The sequence below is a fragment of the Onychomys torridus genome, chromosome 8 (genome assembly GCF_903995425.1).
Source record: "Onychomys torridus chromosome 8, mOncTor1.1, whole genome shotgun sequence".
Lineage (NCBI taxonomy): Eukaryota > Metazoa > Chordata > Mammalia > Rodentia > Cricetidae > Onychomys > Onychomys torridus.
This window is the reverse complement of record NC_050450.1, coordinates 109,486,796-109,513,295: the sequence shown is the minus strand read 5'-3', so window position 1 is coordinate 109,513,295 and position 26,500 is coordinate 109,486,796. Positions and strand designations below refer to the sequence as shown.

Below are 26,500 nucleotides of genomic sequence, written 5' to 3'. Positions count from 1 at the left end.
CTTAGTGGTACTACTGAGATGACTGGATCACAAGGGTGCTAACTGTATCAATGGATACTGATGATCTCACAATGTATGGCCAGTGGGACCTGACTGGAGGAAGTAGGCCACTAGGGCAATGATTTAAAAGATTTTATCTCCTGCCTCAACTCTTTCCTGTGTTTGCTTCTGGCCACAGTGTGGCTGTTCTGCTACATGATGCTTTCTCTGCCATAATGGTTTGCTTCATACCACAGGAACAACTGATCATGGTCTGAAATCTTGGTATCATAAGCCAAAATAAACCCTTCCTTCCTGACAGTCTTTTCTCAGGTATATTTGTCAGAGCAATGAAGAATGACTGGATAAATCAAAGCAAGCTGAGACCCAAGCAGTAGCCTAGGATGCACAGTAAGATGACAGCTCACCTAAGAAGCAGCAAAGGAGCCTGAGTATCACCTGGATACATAATCAATGCCTTGACCCCAGCACAGGCTGTATCTGTGCAAATGTGATAACAATATCCCTCCTAGTAACCACAAAACACCTACATACAAGAGGTGCATGGAGTTCTGTAGTTAGAATATCTGTGTCCCTCCAAAACTCATGTCTTGAAATATAAGCCCTAGCATGTTGTCAAAATGGGATATGGGATAAGGTTATGAAGGCCCCACAAAGAATGGAATAAGAATCTTCTACAGTAGCTTAAAAAAGCTCTTAAACCCCCTTCCTTACAGAAGGACACAGAAAGTGTAAGAAAGGGAACTTTGACTTAAATGTGCTAGCTGCTTCATTTGGGACTCCCAGGTCCAAATTGAGAATAAGTAATAAATTTCTTCTGTTTACAAATTATTTGTTCAGTATGGGGTGTTTTGTTATAGAAGCCCAAAAGAACTAAGACACTATGTCAAGAAAAGCACAAAACTCTGAGGGGTCATACTAATCGAGCATGGACTGGCACTTGGGTGGATGGAAAGACCAAAGGACCTTCTTCACTTAATGTTACCGGGCAGACATGGAGAAGGCATAGGTGAATGGTTAAGAACCAAGGACACCAACAAAACATCCACTAAGCTACATTCATAAATGTCTGAGAGAACACAGCAACATACGGAGGGAACACAACAACAGATGTCCCAGTCTCCACAGCAAAGCTTCCATTTGAAGCCAGGCTTGATAGCTCACACCTGTAATTCTAGCACTCAGAAAGCTGAGGCAAATGGAATTCCATGAGTTCTGGGTCAGCCTGAGCTACTGAATGAGCCCTGTCTTTAAAAAACAGAAAACAAAACTAAACAAAGCAGTTTCTGTGAGAACCCACATGGTTAGAGTAACAGAGAGGACAAGCAGCAAGAGCTCACTTGTGCCCCCATGTATTCCAGAGTTGGCAGAAGACACCAAGAGTGAGACACAAGTTTTCAAGACAAGGAAATCAAATGTTCTGTCCCAATGGAGGACATCAACACTTCCCCCAGGGCTGCATGCTTCTCTCCAGAAGGAGCACCCTACCTGGAGGTGTTACTTACATGCCAGTTAACCAAAGCAGCAAGACCTCTCTCAGTCTATGAATGTAGCTACCTCCCAACCATGTTCCACACCCTGGAAGTAACAGCTACCAAGGTAGCACAATAGGTCTCTGCTATCTGCCCTTTCAGCAGAGTGGAGAGTCACCTTCACATGCAAGACACTGCTCCATATTATAAGGGTTTTTGGCAGAGGGGAAAGATGAACTGCAGCTTCTAAAAATGAACTATGATATCCAAGTGTTGTCAGATCCTCTTGACAGCAACTGACCAAGAGATGACAGATGACGCTGGAGGGAAAAGCCAGACATCCATGGGAATGCCCAACTCACTTCCCAACAAACCCCACTTTATCAGTTTAGGCCAACTGAGGCCTAAACTTAGGACCTAGACAAAATGAATGGAGGCTTCTGCCAAAATCAGCTCATGAAAGGTTTCTCTCCCATGCTGGACTGAAAGGCAAATGGGTAAGCCTTCCAAGACGTCCATCCCCTTGGAATCCATTGTACTTGTCTTGATAGAATGTGCATACCACTCCACAGACTCCATTATACCTGCCCATGACAGAGCATGCACACAGCCGCACAGATTCCTAACTACGCATACACACGTTACCATGGACCCCATTCCATCTGTCAATGATAGGGCATGCACACAGTACCACAGGCTCCATAGCACATGTCCACAGCAGGGCATTTCCACAACTACACCTCACCTTCTCTGTGTTCTCCATGACAAGACATGCCAACAGTCCCATGAACCCCAACAGACATACCAACAGCCCTATGAAGCCCATCCTATGTTATCCAAACAAAATCAGGATGGAATATTCAACTGAGGTCAGTATAGTCTCCCAGGGAAGCAGAACACAGACTCCTCAACTTAGGGCAAAGGGATATGATTATCACAACTGTCCAAACACACAAGTACCAAAACAAACAAGGTCACTAGGGTGTGGCTAGATCCCCTGGCAGGAGTTTAGTGGTGCCCAGCAAAGGCACATGAAAAGACCACCAAGCTGACAAAAAAGACTCAATACCTTCTCCACCATCAGTCAGCCAGTATATCTGCTGGCTCTCAAAGACACTCAAGGGCTGACTTCCATTCAGGCCATGCCTGCCCAGGTTTGTACTCCATGCTACACTAGTCTTTTCAAGTGATCCTAGTGGTTCTTTGCCAATTAAACCTCCCTGAGTCCCTGAGTGACCATTTTCAACAAGACCTAATACCGATGCCCTTTATCTGCACCATTGCTTCCTTTTGTTATCATCCTAGCAGCTGTCACTGAGGCAAGGGCCTGTCAGTTCCTGCCCACTGCCACCACCACAAGCCACCACAGTGGAAGGACATGGTATGGCATAACTATGAGGCAGGAGGTGCCTCCAGGACCAAGGGTGTACTCCTCTGCTGATGCTGTGCTACTGGCACAAAACACCCACAGCTAATGACAGAGTGGCAAGTACAACAGCTTGAAAGAAGCAAAAACAGCGTCCAGGAGGATTAAAGGCTAAACCAGGAAGTCAGACCAGTTCTACCTGACTTACAGCCAGGGTCCCCAGCCCCAAGGCCCAGGCCACCAATGGCCCAAGACAATGACCCTAGCTCTAGCCTCTGGGAACATCACAGCTATTTCAGAGACAGCAGGATCTAAGGAGACTGCAATGTGCCCTACCCCCCAAGGCAATGTTGCAAGAGACATACAAGATCCCAGAAAGAACAAATGGCCCAAGGTCATAGAGGGCACATCTAACATGGTAGCAAGTTCTTAGTTGTGGTTAATGGCAAGCCTGGCACCCATCTTTAACTAAGTGATTGGAGAGGTTCTGGTATCACCATTCCATGTGTCTACAACTTTCCTGGTCATGATCATGAACAGAGGAACAGCAGTTCCTAATAGGTATAGCCCCACTGAGTAGGTCTCAGACTTTCCACCATCACACTGCCTAGCAGTCAGCCTTGGCTACCAATTCCAAAGGATGCTCAATTGGTATCTGTAATTATGAATTCTAACCTCCATCACTTGTGTTCACTACAAGAACTGAACTCTACAAAAAATGTTACCTATCTCATGCAGAAATAGCTCACAGGCAGACATCCATTCTTCATGGAACTCACTTTCTCCATCACTACAGGAGAACCATTATGGTTTAGTAGTGTCCACCAAAAAAAAAGGCTCATGTGCTGAAGGCTAGGTTCCCACCTGTTGGAACCTTCCCTGAGAGGTGACTAGAACATGAGAGTGATGACTTAATGTTTTAATATACTGATGAATGTTTAATTTGATGACATTATTGGGAGGAGGAACTTTAGCAGGTAGAGTCTTTTGGAGAAATAGGTCAGTGAGGGGGTATATATTTGGGGGCCAAATGCCTCCCTCTCTCTCCCTTTCCCCCTCCCTTTTGGCCACCTTGAGGCAAGCCATACCTTCCTCCTCCATATACTTGCACCACCATGATATTCTGTCTCACCTTGAGCCAAAGGAATGGATCCAGCCAACCCTGGACTGAAACTCTGAAGCTTAAGCCACAATAAATCTTTTGTCTTAAGTCAGATACTTTGTCACAGCAACAAAAGGCTAAGTAACACAGAAAATACAGCCCTGAAGACACTATCACTTTATGGGACCACATGTTAATACACTACAGATGGACTCAGAATCAAGGACAAAGCCCAGACTTCCATGTAGAATAAGAGTTCCACTCATATCTACTAGGTAGATCTACCTCAAGTCCCTTCCCTCATCCCCAATGTGTCTTTAAGCTCAATGTGTCTGGATAAAGCAAGCAATTGGGTCTCAGGAGCTACAATGATATGTTCACAGTATGCCCTTCACACAACAAAAGGGATCATCAAACATAAAAATGAGAACAGAGAACAAAACACATGGAACTCCCACAAAGGCACATGATGGATAACTCTCAGCTGCTCTCTGCTCTGAAAGGCAAAATCAATCAGCTGGCCACACATCACCACCACCACCACCACCACCACCACCACCACCAGGAGGCTGGCTAGAAAAACAGGGAAGACAAGATCGGACTGTGTGAAAAGTTAGCTCAGCAAGTGAAAGAGCTTGATTAGGGAGCAAGATTTCTCACTAAAATATTTTTCACCAATGGGCCAGCAAGATGGCTCAGTAGGTAAAGGTGTCTGTCCCCAAACCTAACAATCTGAGTTCTATCCCAAGGAACTACATGATAGAAGAAAAGTAAACATCCCAAAAATTGTCCTCTGACTCCATATGTGAGCTATGACATGCATGGGAGATATACAAAAGAAAAATAAAAATTTATTTTTCATCAAATGGCATAAATACCATCAAAGTGTGTAAAATAATAGAAAGATGTGGGCAAGGCGGGCGGCAATGTCGCATGCCTTTAATCCCAGCACTTGGGAGGCAGAGCCAGGTGGATCTCTGTGAGTTCGAGGCCAGCCTGGTCTATAGATCGAGATCCAGGACAGGCACCAAAACTACACAGAGAAACCCTGTGTCGAAAAAAACAAAGGGGGGGGGGGGGGGAGGAAGGAAGGAAGGAAGGAAAGAAGGAAGGAAGGAAGGAAGGAAGGAAGGAAGGAAGGAAGGAAGGAAGGAAGGAAGGAAGAAAGAAAAAAAGATGTGAGCAGAAAGGTACCTTGAGTGTACTACAGAGCAAAACAGGATAATATCACCCATGTTCACAAGTATGACAGCTCAGGTCTGACCCTGAGCTGATTTCCACTTTCAAAAATAAACAAGACAAACTATGTAACACAAGTATAGAGGTTTTATAATGCACATGGCTCCTACAGACACATGAACAATAAAAATTGAGACACAGACCACCTCGATATGTTGACACTTTACTGAACAACATTATGTCACACAGAATATCAACTCCAATTAAATAATTACCAAACAAAAGCAAAAGAATCAAAGATACTTTTAACAGTTTTTGGTTTGTTGTTTTTTGTTTTGTTTTGTTTTTTGAGATGGGTCTCACTATGTAGCCCTGGCTGACTTTGAACTCACAGAAGCCCATTTACCTGTGCCTCTCAAATGCTGAGATTAAAGGGGTGAACCACCATGTCCAGTTAAAAGCCCATTCTTAATGCATGTGTGCATGTATTTCAACACATTCATATACACACTGTGCAAAAAAAAAAAAACCCCACTGAGGAGAATGGTAAGTATATATTGATGTAACACAGATACTATCAAAGGAATAAGACCATCAGGATGGTCTCAAATACCTGTAAATCATGTAACTAGTAAGGGTTTAGTATCCATACTATACTAACTCCCCAGGCATAGCAATAAACACCTATAACTCTAGCACTAGACAGACTGAGGCAGGTAGATCACAAGTTCAAGGTCATCCAAGAAACACACTTCTCTCTCAAAAAATAAAAGTCTCTCAACACCACCCACACCTCACATACAAATCAGGTATGGGCTATTAGGGTTTTTTTGAGGTTTGTCTCCTTGGAGACATTATCTTACTAGGTAGTCCAGGGTGGCCTCAAATGTGTGCTCTACTTGCCTTATTCTCCTGAGTAGTGAGATCACACATATGTACTACCATACCCAGCCTAAAAAAGATATACCTCTTTGAAGAGACATTTGTCCAAACAGATACACAGTACATGAAAAGATGCTCAAGATCAGTAGTCACTGAGGCAAATGCAAGTCAAAATTATATCAACATACCCTGCATATTGGGTATAAAGGCTGGTTTCTCTTCTCAAAAGGAAATAAACTGTAGTACGACACTACTAAAGGTATAAGATAATACTGTGCTGTGGAAAAACAACTTGGTCGACAGAGTGTCATGAAATCTGGTGTGTACCCAGAAGACAAAGAAACTGTAACTCAACCAATACTGCTGTAGAAAGGTCCACAGCAAAACTAATTATGACAGCCACAAGGAGGAAACAACCCAAGCATCACTGTATTCAATCAATCTTTAAAAGGAATGAAGTTCTGAAACATGGGTGAACTTTGAATTCATTGTATTCAGTGAAAGAAGCCAGGTCCAAAAGTTCTAACTTACTAACTCAAAGAGACAGAAAACAAACTGGTAGTTGTTAATGTTGGGGAAGAATATGGGTGACTGTGACGGGGCTCTGGTGTTTTCTGTGGTGATAAAAATGTCTGGAATGAGATAGAAGTAATGGTTGTGCAACCCTACATATCCCACGTTACTGAATTATTCACTTTAAAGTAGTCAATGGGTTTGGAAGATGGCCCAATCAGTAAAGTAAAGCCTTGCAAGAATGAGGACCTGAGTTCAATCCCCAGAACCTCATGTTTTTATTTAAAAAAAAAAAAAAGGAGGAGGAGGAAGTGGCCAGGCATGGTGATATGTGTTGTAACCCAGTGCTGGGGAGACAAAGACAGACAGATCCCCGAGGGATTGCTTGGCAGCCAGCCAGCCTACTGAGGAGCTCCAGATCAATTAGAAGCCCTGTCTCAAAAGCAAGATGGAAGGTGAAAGAGCTGGTTCAAGAGCTGGTTCAGTGGTTAAGAGCACCATGACTCTTGAACAAGACTCAAGTTCAGTTCCTAGCACCCACATCAGATGGCTCACCGCAGCCTGTAACTCCAGTTCCAGGGGATCCAACACCCTCTCCTGGCCTCCACAGGCATCCATATACATATCCATAATTTAAAAAATAAAATCTTTAAGAAAAAGGTGGAAAGTGTACACATATCCTCATGCACACACATATCCTCATGCACACATATCCTCATGTACACACATAATCTCATACACACATAGATCCTCATGCAACACATATCCTCATGCACACGCATATGCATTCACACACATACACACAAATCCAAAGAGCAATTTTATAGAAAACTACACATGAAATGTTTAAATAAAAGATTAAATTTAAAATGAACTATAAATAAGATAGGATCAAAAATAACCAATTTAAAATGCTTAAACATCCATAATATACATATATATGAACCTAAAGTTCATTATGCATAATATACAATTACATAAATTAAAAGCACAAAGTCTGACTTTGTGTTTTACACACAAAGGAAAAGCTCTGGCAGTTAAGATAACCTGATGAGGATGATGAAAGCTAAAAAAAAAATTTATACAAAATCCAAGTCAAAAGGAAAACAGACAATGTAAGGGAAAGTCCCGAAGACACAATAAGGTGAAAAGGGATCTAATTGAGTCCCATAAAGAGAAAATAGAAATAAGAGAATTCCAAAGAATTACAGGGAAAATTTTCCCAAACTACTGAAAAACTTAAGTCAGATACACAAAACGTAACTACATAAAAGAAGATACATAAGAAATCCCTATCTACACATATCCAGAGTGATGTCAGCAAAATTCAGAAACAAGAAAAGTGGTAGCCAACACTGAGCATAATCATGTGGACAGCTACCCCTGACCATGCACACACAAGCCAGCAGGCCCCTGGGAAGAAGCCACCTAGGAGCTAAGGTCAAAACAAAACTTTCAGACAATGACTAACACACTAAAGAACTTCCAAAAAGCCAAACGAAGTAAAATTATCCTAAAGAGAAGTTCTGAGATGCAAAGATATCATAGGCAAATTCTGTATGCATAGAGAGACTGAAAAGAAGAGAGTCTAAAAACTATGTCAAACATTCAGTAAAAAGAACCATGGGATCAACAAATACAGCAATCAAGTATGCTGCACACCATCCAGTGGATAGCCTGACTTAACAAGTCACAGAAGCAACAATACAAACTTTCCAAACCAAAAGAGTGTCAATTCCAAACCAATAATTTTCTAAGCAAAAATCTGTGCCTTAGTCATTGATGTTGCCACTTCATGACCTGAGGACATGGTCCAATGCTAGGGCTTCTCGGCCCTTCTTAAGGGTCATTTTATGCCTAATGAGTGCACAATATATCTTTTTAATTTTTTACATGAGCCCAAGCCTGTTCAAATGTTACATTCATGCACAGTATTAGACAGTACAGCATGTATGTCTGGTATCTTGTTTCCTATTGGCTTCCTACTTGGCTTTATTATTATCAATAATGTAGAGAAGTCTCAGGGAACTAGAGCTACCAACTTACCTCTGCAGCCCTACTGACTTTTACTTCTCATCAGTTTAGACATCGATAGTAACACAGCAGGGTCACCACCAGCACCACACACATGTAACACACAGCTCAGAACCGACAAGGCCAGGGTTGGATAGCCATACCCACATGGCCAGCTAGTGGAGGCAGAGGCACTGAAGAAGTCCCCGCCTCACAGCCACTTACTCATGGCTGCTTTCCTCTCACTGTGTGCAACTCTCTCCTGAAACCTCCAGGGAAGGCCCAGAATAGTTAACAAGATAGAACACCCAGGGCATCCGCCTAGGATGCTTTTTTTTCTATGAATGGACCACACTGAAGACTTGAGAATAAAGGTGTGGACTCAGGACCCACCGCTCCCTTTTCCCTGCTAGAAGATAGCCATGGGGCTTAAAACTTCAATAAGTAGGACAATGCCTACATGTTCAATGAAAGGTGATGCTTACTTAATTCTTGCTTTCAGAACCATACAAACTTGAAGGCAGGTAACGGTGGCACACTCCTTTAATGTCAGAACTTGGGAGTTAAAGGCAAGCAGATCTCTGAGTTTGAAGCCAGCCTGCTCTACAGAGTGAGCTCCAGGACAGCCAGGGCTATATAGAGAGACCCTGTTTTGAAAAAACAAAAACAAAAACAACAATAACAAAAAAAACAAAGAAGACACTCTAAAAAAAGAAAAGGGGGAAGCCAAGCATAGTAGTATATACCTGTAATCCTAGTACTTGGATAGATGAGACAGGAAGATTAGGAGTTCCAAGCCAGTATGGGCTATACTGCAAGACCTTGTCCTTTTTTTTTTTTTTTTTTTACCTTTTTTAATGTAATGGGTGTTTTGCCTGCAAGTATGCACCACCTGCACATCCTGGGTCCTCTCAGAGGCCAGAAGACTCTTATCTTTTAAAATATGAAAAGTGGGACTAGAAAGATGGCTCAGCAGTTAAGAGCACTGGCTTCTCTATCAGAGGACTGAGAGTTAATTCCCAGCATCCACATGACGGCTCTCAATCATCTGTAATTCTGCTCCCAGAGGATCTGATGCCTTCTTTTGGACTCTGTAGGCACCAGACATGCATGTAGTACAGACATACATGCAGACAAAACATTCATACACATTAAATAAATAAGACATACATGCAGACAAAATATCCATATTAAATTAAATAAGTTTAAAAAATTAAAATAAAAAATGAAAAATTAATGTCTATAATTCCAGCACTCAGGAAGCAGTGGGAAGATTGCTCAGAGGCCAGTGACAGCTACAGGTCAAGATTCTGTCTCAAAACAGCAGCAACAACAATACAAGTTGAGAAAAGAAGCAATGAAAATCATAACAGAGAAAAGGAGAGAAAGCAGATCAAAATGAACGTTTTGAAAAAAGTAAGAAGCTGAAAGACACTCATTGCAACAGATGGAAAGTGATAGGCTCAGGACACAGCCAATGAGAAAGAATAACCTTGAAGATCAAGCATAGTGAACAATGTGATACAGCAGACACACCAGTGTGGAGAAGCCAGTCAGGGAAGAAGGGCTGAGGTTTCCACACTTCTCTGTCTGCTTACTGATATTACTATCACATTTCTTATTATGTGTAGCGTGAGGAGAAAAAAGGAAATCTTAATGTCAATTTTTAAATTTTACCTGTCCCTGTTCAATTTAACTAACTTCTCTCTACAGCTGTAAAAGTGTCCAGAAAAAAATCCCTGAGCTACACCTGGAAAATTAACAAGTTCCAAGCATGGCCAGAAAACAAGGCCCCAGAGCTGCACTGCTGTGCTGGGAGAGCAGGCAGGTGAGGAAAACTGTGGGAATCCTCAAGACTTGGCCCAAGTTCACAAACCCAAACTGAGTTTCCCAATCAAAGACAAAGCAAGCCGCTGCTCATAGTTTCAGGTTCCCCTTAGACACAGAGCATCGGCGCCAACCAACACCAGGAGGGACCAGAAGAACCAGGGACTGTTTACACAAACACAAACACAAAGCCTTTCACCCTCAACCATTCACCCTGAAGGCTCTTGAAGAGCCCCAAGAAACCTGGTTCCACACAGCTCAGAGGCAAAAGAGCCAGGGGAACATGTGCCCTACACAAACTGCCCACAGGCCACATTCTGGTACAGCCAGGCCTCCCACCACAGGGCACCTCTCAATGAGACACCACTCACCCTCATGAGCCTTTGTAGGAAAAGTGTAAGAGGTGCTTTTTGTCCTACCTACTCTCCAAAACAGATTATCTCCAAGTCTACAAAAACTCAGAGTGGCATCATCTTAATAAAGAAATTAACACTTAAGTGATGGTATCACCATCTGAGCCTTCAGGTTTCCTACATTCACCCCTCTCAGGAAAGTAAATGATCAACAATAAAACTTTCCAGCACACTTTAGCCCTATCTCACTAGAACTGCCCAACTAATTCTGTATTGCCAAATAGGTGAATGAAATCCACTAATATTCTTAGTTTTGTTTAAAATAAGAAACTAAGTATACTACCTACCATGTATGTTCAACCCACAGTCCAAGGGTACATACAGCCAGGGAGAGTGATAAATGGAGCCTCAGCCCTACACAAAATTGTAAAACTACTTAAAACATTGAGGGTTTTTTGTTGTTTTGTTTTGGTAATTCAATTGCAGGTTCTTGAACATGAACTCTGTAAACAAGAATGTCATGTTCCAATGTCAAAAGGTTGGACACATCTGAGTCCTAAATACTGCCAGGAAGCACCAAGGGCTCCATTAACACGTCCACCTCTTGCCTTATGGCAGGTGAGGACCCCTCAGGCTGTGAGATAGGGCACAGGCCTCTCTGGCCAGTAATCAGTGTTCGTAGCCCACATCTGGCCCACCATCCTGGAGAGGCTCTAGGAATAAAAGCAAGGAGGGAGGGAGGTAGCTCCTCCCCATCTTGGCCAGATGCCCTGCTGGGCCAGCAGAAGCTCTGAACAGTTCTGTCTACTGAACAGCAGTACTTGCCCCCTGGGCTACAGCTCCAGATCTGGCCAGTGACTTTGAGCACAAGAGCAGTGCCTAGGGCCAAACCCAAGTCTAGGAAAGTGTCCAGACCACTGGGAACAGGGCATTTCCCAGTCCAGCCAGGACTTACCTTAACACAGATGAAATAGGAAGAAGGCTTGGGAAGGAGAAGAAGAGATACCGGGGAGGGGCCATCGATCACCTCTGGACTAGCTCAAGACCAGGACTCTTAGGGAATTGGCAAATAACTTGTCTCCAGGGTAGTCTGCCATTACTACAATCGTAACTGAAAAGGAATTCCAATCAAGAAACCCTAAGAGACCCTCTTCAATGGGAAAGAATCCGTCAAGACAAGGCCAAAGGGAGACTTACTAAGACTTGGGACAGGCCCTGGGCTTTGTGTTACCGCTCTTAAAAGCTCAGGAGTGCAAGACTGCCACAAACCCCCGAATTCTGTACACTCCGCTGGAGTCTGGAACAGGGCAGGATGGAGCTGCTGTTGTCCTGACACTCAAGGACCCTGCACTCCTATACCAAACATGTCACCAGTATAGAGTTCAAATTCAGAGGAGATGAGTAGAGCAGCTCAAAGTGGGACACTGCAGGGCACTGGAAAACCAAAACCAGACTTGTAATATGACTACAGCAATTTCCATTTCCTTTTTACTTTCCAGATGTTCCTCACAAAGGAGGAACACAAAAAAATTACAGGAAAAATCTTCTTGTGATTTCCTGTAAGGAGGGCAGAAATATAAGTGATTCCCCTTCTTCCTTCTTCAAAGATGTTTCCTGAGAGAGGTTGCTGTGTGAAGTGACTCACCAGACTTGGCGAAGTCTGTACTGACCCTCTCACATACCGCACAGCCCTGCATTGCATCAAAGTAGACTCAGTAGGCCACATACAGGTAAAAAGACGTTTAAGGGACAGGAAGGAAACTGAGAGCCAAGCCATGCTGGGAGGAGCACCTATGTTACCTCCGACCACACCACTTGCCTTCCATACCCTGCAGTGAAGCAAAGTGTCCCTCAGGTGGCTCTGGTCAGCTGACCAAATTCACAGCACTACCTGTACCCAACAGCACCTGTCTGCACTTGGTTGGGATGCTGCTGTCCAGAGATGGCAGCTGCCCCAGACACCCACTCTATACCCCAGCTTACCTCCCATTCCACATGATGAAATTGTTACCTACCAGACTAGGTTCCTGGGTCAAGTTACTTAACCCGCTTTGTGCTCCTTTAACTCTTGAAAAGCAGGTGCACAGCAGTTCCTGTGACTACAAGTAATGATGCAAGTGGCACTCAGCACAGGGACCCACATGGAAGATGATCAGTAAACACCAGCTGCCACTCCCAGTCCTCTCCCCTAAGATTTTACTTACTTCTCAGAAACTTTGTCAAGGCATCTAGGTCATGTAAAAGACTGAAACCGAACAGAAGGTTTGAACCTCACTAAAGACAATAGAGCCGGGCAGTGGTGGCGCATGCCTTTAATCCCAGCACTTGGGAGACAGAACCAGGTGGATCTCTGTGAGTTCGAGGCCAGCCTGGACTACAGAGGGAGTTCTAGGAAAGGCGCAAAGCTACACAGAGAAACCCTGTCTCAAAAAAATAATAACAATAATAATAATAGAAAAGGCCTCATTCTTTTTATGTCTACAGATGTTTTGCCTGCATCTATGACTATGCACCATATGCGTACCTGGTGCCCTCAGAGGCCAGAAGAGGCTATCAGATCCCCTGGTACAGATGGCTGAGCCACCATGTAGGTGCTGGGAATAGAACCTAGGTCCACTGATAGAGCTTTTAATTACTAAGCTATCTCTCCAGGCCCTCCTTCGCTTTCTAGAGCATAAGCTATGAGGTCAAAGAGGATAGGGAACAGAGCAACAGGAAGAAGCATTAGGAGGCTACAAGCACATTTGGTAAGGAACCAAAGAGGAAGCCCAACCATTCCCTACACAACAGAATCCATAAAAAGCCCAAGGTCTTGGCCACCAACAACCCTGAGATTTCTTTCAACCACTAGCACTCAAGAAATACTGCCCTGCAGGAGACAGAGTTGAATCTCTGCATAAAGTCCTGAAGTTCTCCCATCCTGTCAGAAACTATCGCTGAAATATTCAGAGCAGTTAGAACAAAGTGTCAAAGCAAGGTCACTCACAACTCTCAGAAACCAGAGATCCTGACTGTGGAATATACTTCATGCCAATGCCAAAAGGTACAGTTAAGGAAATTGAGACTATAAGGTGAACAAAGAGGCAACTATACATGCGCTCATAAAGCCAGAGCTTGCCCTTAATCAAAATCCAGAGCATCTGGATGCCATCAGTCCAAGCTGCCAAGCCATGCAGGAAAATGGTGGCAAGGCTGGGCCTCAAAACAGTCAATGCCCATTAAATGCCACACTTGCTGCATGAGGACTCTCCACTGAAGGAAGCACTATAAAATAACATTAAATCAATGTCTGTTCAAGTGTTAAGGGGTTGAGTATAGCATTGTCCACACTGACCACGAAATACAAAAAGACACATGGGTGGTTAGAGAAAAGAGGGGAGGAAACGTAGAAGCCACACAGCATCAAAGACAGGACTGACCTAAGTGAGAAGGTGGCATGGACTCAAGCAATACAGTCCCCACACAGGAAGGAGGTAGAGCCCCCAGGAGGATGTGGGAGGTGACACAGGGACAGAAGAATTAAGCCTCTTTTGCCACTAAGGAAGTCAACTGAAAACACATGAATAGGGATTGCAAATTTCAATCAAGGAATAAAAATACCAAATACTCAGCAATAGATGAGTGGAGTGGAGGGAAGGGGGTAAAACATCCAGCAGTTTCCTACTAGCCTTCCCTTGAGCCCAGCTTACCCCAACTGCTCCATAAAAGAAGTGCAACAGAAATGGCACTAGGGGAACTCTCAGCTCTCAGATGGAGTCCTGAGATGGAGTCCAAAAGGCCATTATCTTCTGTGGAGTCCTCTAGCTAGGGGACTTCACCATACTGGGGGGCCTCAGTAAATACCACAGAGTAGAACCACTGCCTCAGGAGCCCTGTCCAGACCCCTTCCAAGACCACAAACAAACTGGTGAATGTCTCAAGCCAGAGTGTAAGGTAATTTGCTACCCAGCAAGAGACATGAGGAATCCTAGGTAACTGCTGCTCTTAGGATGAGTGTACATCTCTTTTTGACTCTTCATATAGACAAAAGTAACTGAAGAAAGTTTTTAAGAATTAAACATAGGGGCTGGAAACATGCCTCAGCGGTTGAGAGCACTGGCTGTTCTTCCAGAGGATTCAGGTTCAATTCCTGGCACCTACAAAGTGGCTCACCACTGTGTGTAGCTCCAGTACTGAGGGATCTGATATCCTCTGTGAGCACCAGGCAAGCATATGGTACACTATATATATACATGCAGACAAAACACTCATATGCATAAATAAATCTAAAAACAAACAAAAAAAGAATTAAAGATAAAAGTGAAGCCAAGTTAAATCTTAAGTCTTAAACAGGTCGAAGGAGAGCACCAGTGCTCCAACCCCAGAGAGCCTGTCCTTTGTGTTTTGGTGCCTGGCTCTTGCCAGCAGCTTCAGGTATGACCAAGAGCCTGGCAACCACCACATTGTCCTTTCCCTGTCCCCAAACTGATATCACATTCTATCCTTCACTGCATCCCACACAAGCCTCAGAGCAAATAAGTAAATGGGGTAAGGGAATACAATGGCTCCAAAATCAAAAATATGATTTATTGCTTAAAGAGGGGGTGTGAGGGTGTACACTGCTGACGCCCGAATGACAGACAGACAGCACATGTCAGCTCCACAACCAGTGCAGGCATGTTCCGGCAGGTTCCTGTGACAAGGCAGCAAGGTTAGCATCCTCTTTGCCACCCTGGTTCTCGGGGTGACCTCAACAAAAATCCTTGGGAAGAAGGATTTAAAAAAAAAAGATCACAAAGGTGGTCAGAGGCTTCTCTAGCCCTCACAGCAAAAAACACTATTAGTGTTGTCTTTGGTGACATGTCTTTCAAGATAAATTTGTATTTCTCTGATGCTATGTACATATGCTGGAGTACAGAAGGGAAGCTCTATACCTGAATCTTTAACATACATCAAACAATTATAAGAGAAGTACATCAGCACTTTACCCTGCATTCTGGGATCCTGACTCTTCTGTAACAGGGCAGCCCTGACAGGAAACCCTCTCCCCCCACATACACACACAGAGTGAACCTAGAGTCCTACAGGGCACCTGGAGTGGCACAGGACCCTGCTCAGTGAGGCTGCGTAGAGCTCAGTGGGTGCAAACACATGAACTGTAGCTGCAGGCGGAGGAATATCAGGTGCATCTCTACGCCCTGAGGGCTCAACTCCTACACTTAAATCCCTCCCACTGGAACAGCCGGCTCCAGTTTCACCCAGCCAGCGAGCCAGCGTGAGAACAGATCCTGCTCCTCAGCCCTCAGCACCTTGCACAGAAGGACTCCGCATCCCAGCACTACCCACCTCTGGTAAGTGTTTATGATTTCTTCAAGTTTTCTTTCAAAACTACTCTACAATGTGTCTTGCGGTATCTGTCTAGGTAAATTGCTTGCTGTCGTCTGCTCTTCCTGTTTTATTCCCTAAGGATTACTCAGAACCTGGCAGGTGCACCTTGGGGATACAGACCACAACTACAAAACTCAAAATGGGGCTGATACTTTATTCCAAGAATATGAGCAATCTTATTTAGAAATCAAGCCCTCTTTTCTGCTATAAAATTTATTTTAAAAATAAACCAAAACAAAGATTTATACTAGCACTTAATTGTTCTCTACTTCTCAAAGAAATTACGATAAGTTTCAACATAAAAGAGGCAAAAATCAGGTATGTATATAGAAACATAACTATACAACTGCTATTTTTCATTTTCAGTTTAATACCTAAAACTTTTCAAGTTTAAAATAAGTGCTGCTTTGTCAAAACCTTTCAAAAACAAGAAGCCAACAAAGTTTAAGTTTTTGTTTGGTTGTTAAGGTTACACACATAGGGAGGGGGGTATTTTTCCTATATGAATTTTCCCATAAATCTGTATGAAAATTATTACTGATCAAATAATCAGCTAAATCCAACCAAATCAGGTTTCATTTAAACAGAACCACCTATTAGTGTTTTCTGAGCATTAGCAAAGGCTCTCTGGTATTTTAGACTGGTGTGTTAAGGAAACATGGGGCAAGGTGATCTCTAGTGCAATGCTGAGCTGGGAGCTGTGTGTGTACTATGTGCCAACACAACAGAACCCATCTGTTTTCTGGATCTTTTCTTCGATACTCTAGAAAATTGTTTTCCTCTAAAGTTATGGCCGTCCTAAGTTCACCTTCATCTTAAAGAACAGAAAGTTAGGGAGGGAGTGGCAGCCAGTCACTGCAAAAGCTCAGCTGAAGTAAAACTCACAAATCTCGTTCTTGCAACACCCCAGTGGGTAGACGACAGTGGCGTGCCCTTGAGTGGTGCAATAATGCCACATCACAGTGCTGTAATTATAGCATGCCCTTCACGACGTTCCACCTGCGAGGCTCTGTGCCAGACAGCTGGACACCACCAGGAGGAATATTACAGCACTGTCTTGATTTGCAGGTCAATTCACAGGACAAACATAGCTACCCAGCCTGTCACATCGCTGTCCTATAAAGCAAAGCTGTAATTACCTTCATTGTGTCCTACCAGAATTCTTTTAAATTACTCTTTCTCTCGTCTGTTTTCTAAGTGCAAGCCCCTTAGAAACTTTTAAAACCAGCCAGCCACTCACTGTTGCCTTGATACCAGCAGCTACATTACATGTCCACACTTAGGGATCTGCTAAAGTGCTGTAAAGATAAACAGAACTCTGTGGCCAACCGAAACCACACAGTGCTCCCTGTGTGGGCAGGTATCCCAGATGGCACACTGTGGGCAGAAGGAAGGTACTCTCAGCCCAGGCATAGCTCCACATATAGCCTTCCAGAGATGTATTCCCAAAGTAGTAACAGGCACACTCCAAAAAAGAGATAGTCATATACCCTTCTTATTGCCTTTAGGAAGAGCTTCACCTTTGAATACAAATCCAAACTTACTGTAAACAGTCAAAGGTCTCAAGTCAAGGTGGTCTGGGGAGGCATGTTTGAGAACAGGGATTTCCCCAATAAGACAGAGAATACCTGGAAGCTCTCTACCAGCAGCTCGACCCAGGCTGGGTGTCTGTGGGAAGACACCCTCATGAACCCCCTGACCATCATATGGGAAGTGAAAGGGAGGAGGGTAAGATGCCAGGTAAAACTCCTTTGGGGTTGTGTCAGCATCAAACGTGCTAACACTACAGTTCTCAGACAGGCATAGCTCCACATATAGCCTTCCAGAGATGTATTCCCAAAGTAGTAACAGGCACACTCCAAAAAAGAGATAGTCATATACCCTTCTTATTGCCTTTAGGAAGAGCTTCACCTTTGAATACAAATCCAAACTTACTGTAAACAGTCAAAGTTCCAGGCTTTACTGTTTAGGCAACAACATGTACTTTTGGGAATATTTAACACTAGCAGCTGCCAGACAAAGTCCAGCAGGTATAAACTGGCCAATCAGGACTTATTATAAGCCTCCATGCCCACAGACATATGTGCCTGGCTGCAGTCATGGCTGTGGGTTAGTTTCTTCATACTCATAAACCTCACTTGGGTAGGACAGAGAACTCACAGGCTGACATCATCATTCGAAAGCTTACAAAAGCATCAATTTTATCCCACTTACTTCTCTAACACAGTGGTTTTATAGATGAGTTACACCCACCTTACACCTGCCTCCAAGCAGTGAGTGCTCTGCTTTAATTAGTAATTGTGAAATCCTGAGGGGTCAGTTTATCCAAAGTTACTGAAACTACTACAGCTAAGCCTCCATTTTTATACTCATTCCCTTCCAGTTTTAATACCTCAGTAAATAGTCTCACTCTAGAACCCTTGCACAAGAGCCACTGGGGATTATCCCACCTAGCCTGAGGATGAGTAGGCCAAAAATAAAAAGGCAAAAAGTTCAAACCAAAACTTCAAATAGCATTTTACTTTAATATATTACATTTTAATATTTAATATATAACATATATAACTTTGGGGGGGTTGATAACTTTATACATATATAAGACAAAAGAAAACCTTACCATGACAATGTGTTTATTTAACCACTGTGGGTATTAAATATTTAACCAAGTGATGTGCTTACTTCTTCTACCCCAAACCATCAGTAGCATTCACTAAAGTTGCTTCTGAAGGCCCATCATTATTTCGTTACATCTAAAAGGGCCTTTCTAGCTTGTCCAGTACACATAGTGCAGTGCCCATGTCCATACTCAGCAACTGGGAAGTAGCTCACACTCGATAAATGTTTGCAACTGTCATCATTTTGATCATGATGCTCCCAGTTAGTGATGAAATCATCTCTCTCAGATCTGTGCCATGACATATCCTATACAGCCATGGGAACCTGTCTTGCAGAGGTTCTCACGCCTTCAGAATCAAGAGTGTAATGAGCATGCCAGCACAGGCCCCACTGACTTATCGAGCTGCCCTCATCAGCTAGTCAGATGAGGCTTCTCAGGTTCCCTGACAGAGGCAGGGAAAATACACTCCAGGTACAAACTGGGCCCACAGAGAATTTCTTTACGTTTTTGTTTTAAGAGGAGAGAAGAGAAAGTCACAAAGCTATTACTGTTAATATGATGAACTTTGACAGGGTGCTTTGTAGCTTCTGCAGCAAAAGTGCAGTCCAAGCTGGGTCCCCTTTGACAGCTTAGTCTCCTATACCCCTCCAAAAAGCCTAGGACCCTAGTTTCCTCCCAGTCATGGGGCACCTGACATTCTTATCTGAAAATCTGCACTTCACTCTCACTGCTATTGCTGACTCTCACAGTGGACCATTTTCAGTATCAGCTGAACCACTGTTCCCCCAAGCAACTACTTAACAAAACAGCCCTAAACTACGGTAACAGGATAGCTGGTGAGGAGCACGCTAGCTCTTTGTAAGCTTGTTCCTGTTGTTTTGAGAAAAAAATCTTGCTAAGCAGCACAGACAGTTCTTGAACTTGAGACCTTATGTTTTAATCTCCCCTACATGACAGAATTGCAGGTGTACACCACAGTGTGGGCATAGTTCTTTGTGTTTAACATATATGTACGTATGTGTATGTATGTATGTACATATGTATGTATAATTTATTTTTATATAATAAATATTATATATTTTGTATAAAATAAATATATAGCAAAATATATTATATATATATTTATACACACACACACATAAATTAGAAGGAAAAACAAATAAAACCAGATACTATCCTCAGAATATAAAGTATACAAGTAGAAATAAAGAACTCACTCATGTAGCTGGCTCCTCTACCCCACTGCCCACTATACACATGCATACTGAGGGACAGGGGAGTCAGACTTAAGAGTGAGGACTTAGGCATAAGACTTTAGTGGCTGGTTCTGCTTCTGAGGGTCTGGCTTACAGACAAGTATCTGGCTAGGTCTAGAGGGCATAGCTCTACACCTTTCTCACAAACTTAATTTTAAAGCTAAGAACAATTTTCTTAAATAATTTCTTAAATAAATTATTTCTTAAATAATATTTTCAAGTGTTTAAAATACTTAGTAAAAGATCTTTCCCTTTTTACATAACCTACACAAATCAAGGTGCCTGGCCTGAATACTTCACCTTATACCCAAGCTTCATCTAGAGTCACCCCAGATGTCCAGACAGCGCTAAGTGCTCAGCTTTGGGTTAGGAAGCACTGTAAGATCTGGATATAATAGACACCTGAGGCAAAATGGCTTCCTCCCTCTACCTGGATACTACTGCTCTAGGCTCTTGAGAAGGTATATATCCAAGGAAGGGAAGGGCAAATCTATGAGTTTATTCTCAAACACTGATGAATGGCAGGATATAAAGTCACTCAGGGACTTGCAAATCATCCTAACAGCACTGCAAGCTGAGATGACCAAAATAAAGCATCCACATTTTTTGAGCCAACATAAATGCTACTTACTAGGGCTGAGGATGTAGTACAGTGATAGAACAATAGCCTTGCATATATGAAGCTATGGGCCCAAGCATCACCACCTCCCCTAAAAAAAGTACAATACTTGATGATAAAGTTGGCTTTTCATTTGTGACTTTAAAAGCAGCAGAATGAAGTGCTATGTTCTTAAATATTCCTCATTTTCAAATATTCACACATAAGATATAGCAGCAGAATAGGTAAACAGGGCCAAGCTGCCTTGTAGCACTTAACTGAACAATGCCATAGCATAGTGACTAAATGTCTGCTCCCACAGAGAATTCAGAAGGGAGGCTATGGTACAGAATCCTATCAGAAACCCCATAGAAATGGACCAAGGAAAAGTCCAGATTGCACAATAAAGGTCCAAAACTCAAAGAATCACCTTTAACACTGTGCTCTCTTGGTCTCCAGGCAGTTCTTGCAGGTCAGGCCTGAGAAAATATCACAGGAAGCTGGCTGCCAGCAGAGTAGACTAGTAGAGACACAGGTGTCACTAGCTCTCTAAAGGCACGAGGCCTCTCACTTGTGTGACAGTGCAGAACATGACCCACTAACTGTGCCTGACACCAGTCTCTGTCTGCCTTCACAGCTTTAGGTGCCAGATGGAAGGAAGTTCCCTTGTTAGGCCCTCTGCACGTGGAGCAGGCGGCAAATAAAGTACTCAGAGCAAGAAAGAAGACCAGTACTCCCTCCTTCAAAGCCACCACATCCTGGTCAAAGAGGAGTCAGCAGTGACCACACACTGAGCAGACCAGAGTCCAAATACAAAGGACAATGAGTCTCCTAAAGGAACGGAAACCAAAAAAGCCACACTATATTCCACGGCCCCCAGGAAAACCCTTCAAGTACAAATGCTTCCAGTGTCCTTTTACATGCAATGAGAAGTCACATCTTTTCAATCACATGAAGTATGGTCTCTGTAAAAACTCTATTACTTTAGTGTCAGAGCAAGATCGCATTCCCAAGTGTCCCAAATCTAGTTCACTGGACCCTAAGCAGACCCACCAGCCAGAGCCCCCCTCAAAGCCAGCCACTTCCAAATCTCTCCCAAATGGACTCTCCAGCTTTGATCCAAAGTCTCAACAGGGATCTGCAAAGGAAGATGCCAAAGAGAACCTAGAAATGCAGGCCCGGGGGACCCACAAGAAACCAGCCCTACAGAAAGAAATGACACCAGAACCCATTCTCACTACCCAGCCTTGCCTAGACAGTGGAGTTAGGTCTTCAGCCTTTGTTCCAGTTGGGGAGCACAGACTTAGGGGGCCAGAAGACACAGAGGCTCCTGAAATGCTGGCATTAACCAACTCCACCACCAAAGCCACCTCTTTCCATGGCAAGTCTGCATTCCATACTCCTAGTTACCCCTGGAAAGCTAGTTCCCCATTCCTGCCACCTGAGTTTCCACATAAAATTCCATCTACAAAAGGGTTTGGTGCTATCTCTCCCTATATGCACCCTGCAATCCCAGAATACCCCCATCCCTTCTACACAGAGCATGGGCTGGCTGCCATCTATTCCCCCTACCTCCTGACTGGGAACACGCCCGAGTGTGACACCACTTTGCTGTCTGTCTATGGGTCCCAAGACCAAAGACACTTCCTGTCCCATCCTGGACCAATCTCTAAACACTTGAACACAACTCCATCAACATATGACCACTACAGATTTTTCCAGCAATATCACTCCAATCTGCCAATTCCTTATGGATTTTACAGACCAGAATCGGCATTTCCCCCCTACAGTCTCAGGCTCCCACCTGTTACTGGTATCACACGAGACCAAAGCTCTCGCCTACTTGAAGAAGCAGCCCTGGCTTACCCAGCCTCAAGTCCCTCCGAGTTAAATCTTTCAAACTCCCACAGAAAACACACAGAGTTTGAGAAGGAAAGTCCAGTTCCTGAGGCAAAAGATCCTTCTAAAGATGGGCAAAGGGATGCAGAAGAGGTGAAAATGAGCCCCAGAGCAGGAAGTGCTGCCACAGGCTCCCCAGGGAGGCCAAGCCCTACCAATTTCACCCAAACAAGCCAAACATTTGAAGGCCTGTGTGACCTCTCAAACAAAGCAGCCTCCTCAGGAACCCTGGAGCGACTCCAGCAGCCTGAGCAGAGCCCCACTGCTTTCAAAGCTGTCCAGAGGGGCTCAGAAAGTCCTCATTCTCAGCCTTTTACAAACAGAACAGAGTCTCCAAAAAGGTAAGAAAATTTCTTTTTCAAAATTTTCAGTGTAATTCTGTTCAACACCAAGTTCACACTTGTTTAAAATGCTTTTACTTGATAACTTTCCTAAGATTTCTCTTGATTTCTTCTAGCCTCCAGGCCATGAACAGTGACCCTCCAGCCCAGATAGGGACCAGTACCTCTCTCATCACAGAGGCCCCACCCTCCAGCCCAGAGGACCACTCCAGGATAGGCCCCCTCAATCTCTCCAAAAAGTTGGAGACAAGCCCTGCAGCCACTTATGGACCCATGTATGTAGACAATGCCCAGGCAGACACCCTGGGCTTCTCAGGGCTGCAAGACCTGCCACTTAATCTCTCTGTAAAGGATCCCTGTAATGCCTGGGCTCCTAGGCCTGTCTTCCCTGGTCCACCACAAGGTGCAGAATCTGCAGCTGCTCTAAAGACTGAGACAAAAGGTTCTGAAGATAAGACAAGCCGTGTGGAGACACAGCAAGACAAGGACCACAGCAGGACGACCCCAGATGTACACACAGTGGACAGCAGTGATGAACAGAAGCAAACAGCAGCTGTAGCTCTCTGTCAGCTGGCTGCCTACAGCCCAGGGAATGTCCGAGTGGGTGATGAGGAGAGCACAGTCCAGGAATCTACCTGTCAAGATGTGCCCACCCTCAGTTCTACAGAGAACCAGGGGGCTCAGTGTGACCTCAAACCCAAAGGACAAAAGAGGACAAGTCAAAGAGATGCAGGAAAATCCCAGCAAGGAACTAAAAAGCAAAAGCTGAATGACGCCGTACCAAGAGTGCTCACTCTACGCAAAAGAACCCGGGTGTCCTGAAGCCTCACACGCTCCATTGCTGTGGCTAAAAAGACGCCTTTCGTGCTATGTTCTAAGCAACATCTTTACTTTTCTGCTTTTTGGAGGAGGTACAGCATTGCCATGTTGTTCAAGCTGGCATCACACTTGTGACCTTACTGCCTCAGCCTAAGTGCTGAGACAACCAGTGCACCCACAGTTTACTTTCACTTTTTATCAAGTCATTTTTTATAAATACAGTTTCTCTTTTCTTCTCAAAAAAAAAAACAAAAAACAAAAAACAAAAAACAAAAGGCTGTAATCTTGTTCAGTTTTTTGTAAACATTAAGAATAAATATTAAAAGGTGTTTCTACTTCTGGTTGTAAAAAAACATCTCAGTGGCTTATGCTCTCCAAGACTGATGAATTAAACTAGGCTTCCCTGTTTGTGACACATCAGGAAAACATACAGAACTGAAAACTACTCAGCAGTGTGAGTCAGTGTGAGCAGTAGGAAAAATAACCTTTTATATGTACTGTTTTTCAGGACTAGTAAACTTTTACTGTTTTCCTATTAAATATAGTTATGTGTTTTGATGCCAGAAACATCTTCAGTTTGAGCATCAAATGTTACATGTAAAAAATGTTGTGATTAGTTTTTACTGAACTACCCACAAGCATTGAGAGGCTGATTTTACAAATAATTTATTTCCATCAGGGAAATGCATTGCTGGTAAAAGTATGATCAATTTATTCTACTTGTTTATGATGTTACAGCAAACTTTCTCACTTAGCCTCACATTCAACTCCCTAAAATGATGTACATGTTGTTAATTTTCCAATAAACTCATGTGTGAACCTTGAGAACACATAAAGCAAAGACCAACATCAGGTCTGTGGTATTCTTTAGTGTTCTGCCATAACATTCAGCAAGAAAGAGTTGACAGCTGAAGCAACAATGAAACTAAGAAAGTACTTCTGGGGTTAGTGAATAAATTAGTAGCCAGAGTCCAGGCATGTACAAATCTTCACCCCTGGGTCTTTTCAAAGACCATCTAGGAGTCCTGAATCTCAGAGTACCTAGAGGGTAAGTCTCAGGAGCCCTGGCCCCTAAATGCTACATGGGAAGGCTTCCACCTTTCCTGGTTCCCAAAAGCCCCTCTACTCTGGACAGAGACGACCTTATCCTACATGCTAGACCAAGCTACAGGCACTGAGCACAGGAATTCTTGTTCCCTACTGAGAATCCTTTTGCTCATCCAGCAATTCCCAGCTCCTAGCCAGTCCCAATAGAGGATGCCCAACAAAAGCTGACCAGTGTTCTACCTTCAGGTGATGTTAGAAATAGAGAAACACTTTGCAACTGGTTAAAGACATATAAAATTTCAAATACCAACATATAAGTGAGATGCAGAGTTTTTCATAACCATTAAGAAATGCATGAGATCAGTGCTGCAAGCCATCTCTAAAAGTACAGCAGGTTTCCCACTCACGGAAGCAGGAAAGCTTTCTGCTACCACCTGGTGAGGCAGCAGGAGCCCTTCCCATCCAAGGAGCTAGATGAGGCCTTTGGGTCTATCAAACCACCACATACCACTAACCCAAATGGACTCTCTTATGATATAAAACCAACAAATACAATCATCTTATTTTCCAGTCTGGCTCTTTTTTTATGTTTGACAAAAAAACAAAACATGACCCCTCCTGCTCCCCATCAAGTAAAGGCCTGCAGGAAAGAGGAATGATCCATCAAGCACTGTTTGCTCCATGTTCATGACCTAAAGCCTGGCACTAACAAAGTCCTCCTGACAGGCTTAACCCATATAACTCGGCCCTCCACTCAGGCCCAGAACTCTGAAATAATATGATAGCTTACCCACTGTCTATATCACCTTAAATGGCAAATAAGAACCAGGCCAGCTGCCACCCATGCCTGGGTGAAGCATGAAAAGCTACTCTACCACACATGAGGTACTCAGCCTGCAGAAAACTGGTCTGTACATGGTACCACCAGCCTCAGCTGAGAGACCCACAATGGAAAAACACCACCCTCCAGAACAGTTTGCTCCAAAGGTCACCTTCAACAGCATACCCATAGCAACTAGAGTAGATACTCTATCTGCCTATAAAACAAAAGGAATCCCCACAGCTACTTAATAAAACACTAGGATCTTACTTGTTTCCCAATTACTACGTCTCTACATTCACATATGATTGACCTTAGAGTAAAACTCCTCCCTTTACAGACAAGATACAAAACAAAAAAACATGCTTTCAAAAAGTTAAACAGAACCACATGACCTAGCAATACTACTTCCAGATACATCATGTACACCTTAAAGCAAGTCTCAAAGAGACATACTCATCTCCTGTCCACAGCAGCCAGGACGTGGGAGGATGGGGAGAGCAAGCATAGTGGAGCATTACCCAGCCTTACAAAGAAGGACATTCTTACACATGCTACAGTATGATGAATCTTGAGATCATTATACTCTGTGAAATGGGCCAGCCATAAAGGGAGGAGCTTTACTCTTAGGTCAATCATATGTGAATGTAGAGAAGTAGTAACTGGGAAACGAGTAAGATCCTGGTGTTTTATTATGTAGCTGTGGGGATTCTCTTTGTTTTATAGGCAGAAAGTACTTTGTACTTTGTACTTTCGTGAAGACACAAGAATGGGCAAAGCCATAGGAACAGGAAGTTGACTGGAGTTATGTGGGGAGGGAGACAGGTCATGTATTTGGAATAATAGATGTTTTAGAACCAGATGTATGAAATATCATTGCCCAATAACAAGAACATAGTTAATGTCACTGAGCAGAATGCTTGGAAATGGCTACAACAACAAATTTGTTTTATATATATTTTTTAACCATAAGTTTGAAAGAAATTAATAATGAAATACACCAAAATCCATTCAATTATATTTTAAATG

General features: G+C 43.4%; 2 protein-coding genes across 2 annotated transcripts in view; one reads left to right on the top strand and one right to left on the bottom strand.

Annotated features, from left to right (window-relative positions):
* The window catches only part of Tbcd (tubulin folding cofactor D), a 167,549-nt gene that overhangs the window by 83,207 nt on the left and 57,842 nt on the right, over positions 1 to 26,500 (bottom strand). The gene's annotated exons all lie outside the window — the stretch shown is intronic.
* Positions 15,928 to 24,461, top strand: Znf750 (zinc finger protein 750). Its single transcript, XM_036198363.1, has 3 exons — positions 15,928 to 16,037; positions 21,183 to 22,785; positions 22,902 to 24,461. Exons 2-3 carry the CDS (start codon positions 21,368 to 21,370, stop codon positions 23,605 to 23,607), a joined length of 2,124 nt encoding a protein of 707 aa, XP_036054256.1. The 5' UTR covers positions 15,928 to 16,037; positions 21,183 to 21,367; the 3' UTR covers positions 23,608 to 24,461.

What these genes read in the sequence shown, in the direction of transcription:
- Znf750 (XM_036198363.1), top strand. Translation starts at nt 21,368, where the DNA reads ATGAGTCTCCTAAAGGAACGGAAACCAAAAAAGCCACACTATATTCCA. An exon ending in AGAACAGAGTCTCCAAAAAG is followed by an intron (nt 22,786 to 22,901) that starts GTAAGAAAATTT and finishes GATTTCTTCTAG; the next exon opens with CCTCCAGGCCATGAACAGTG.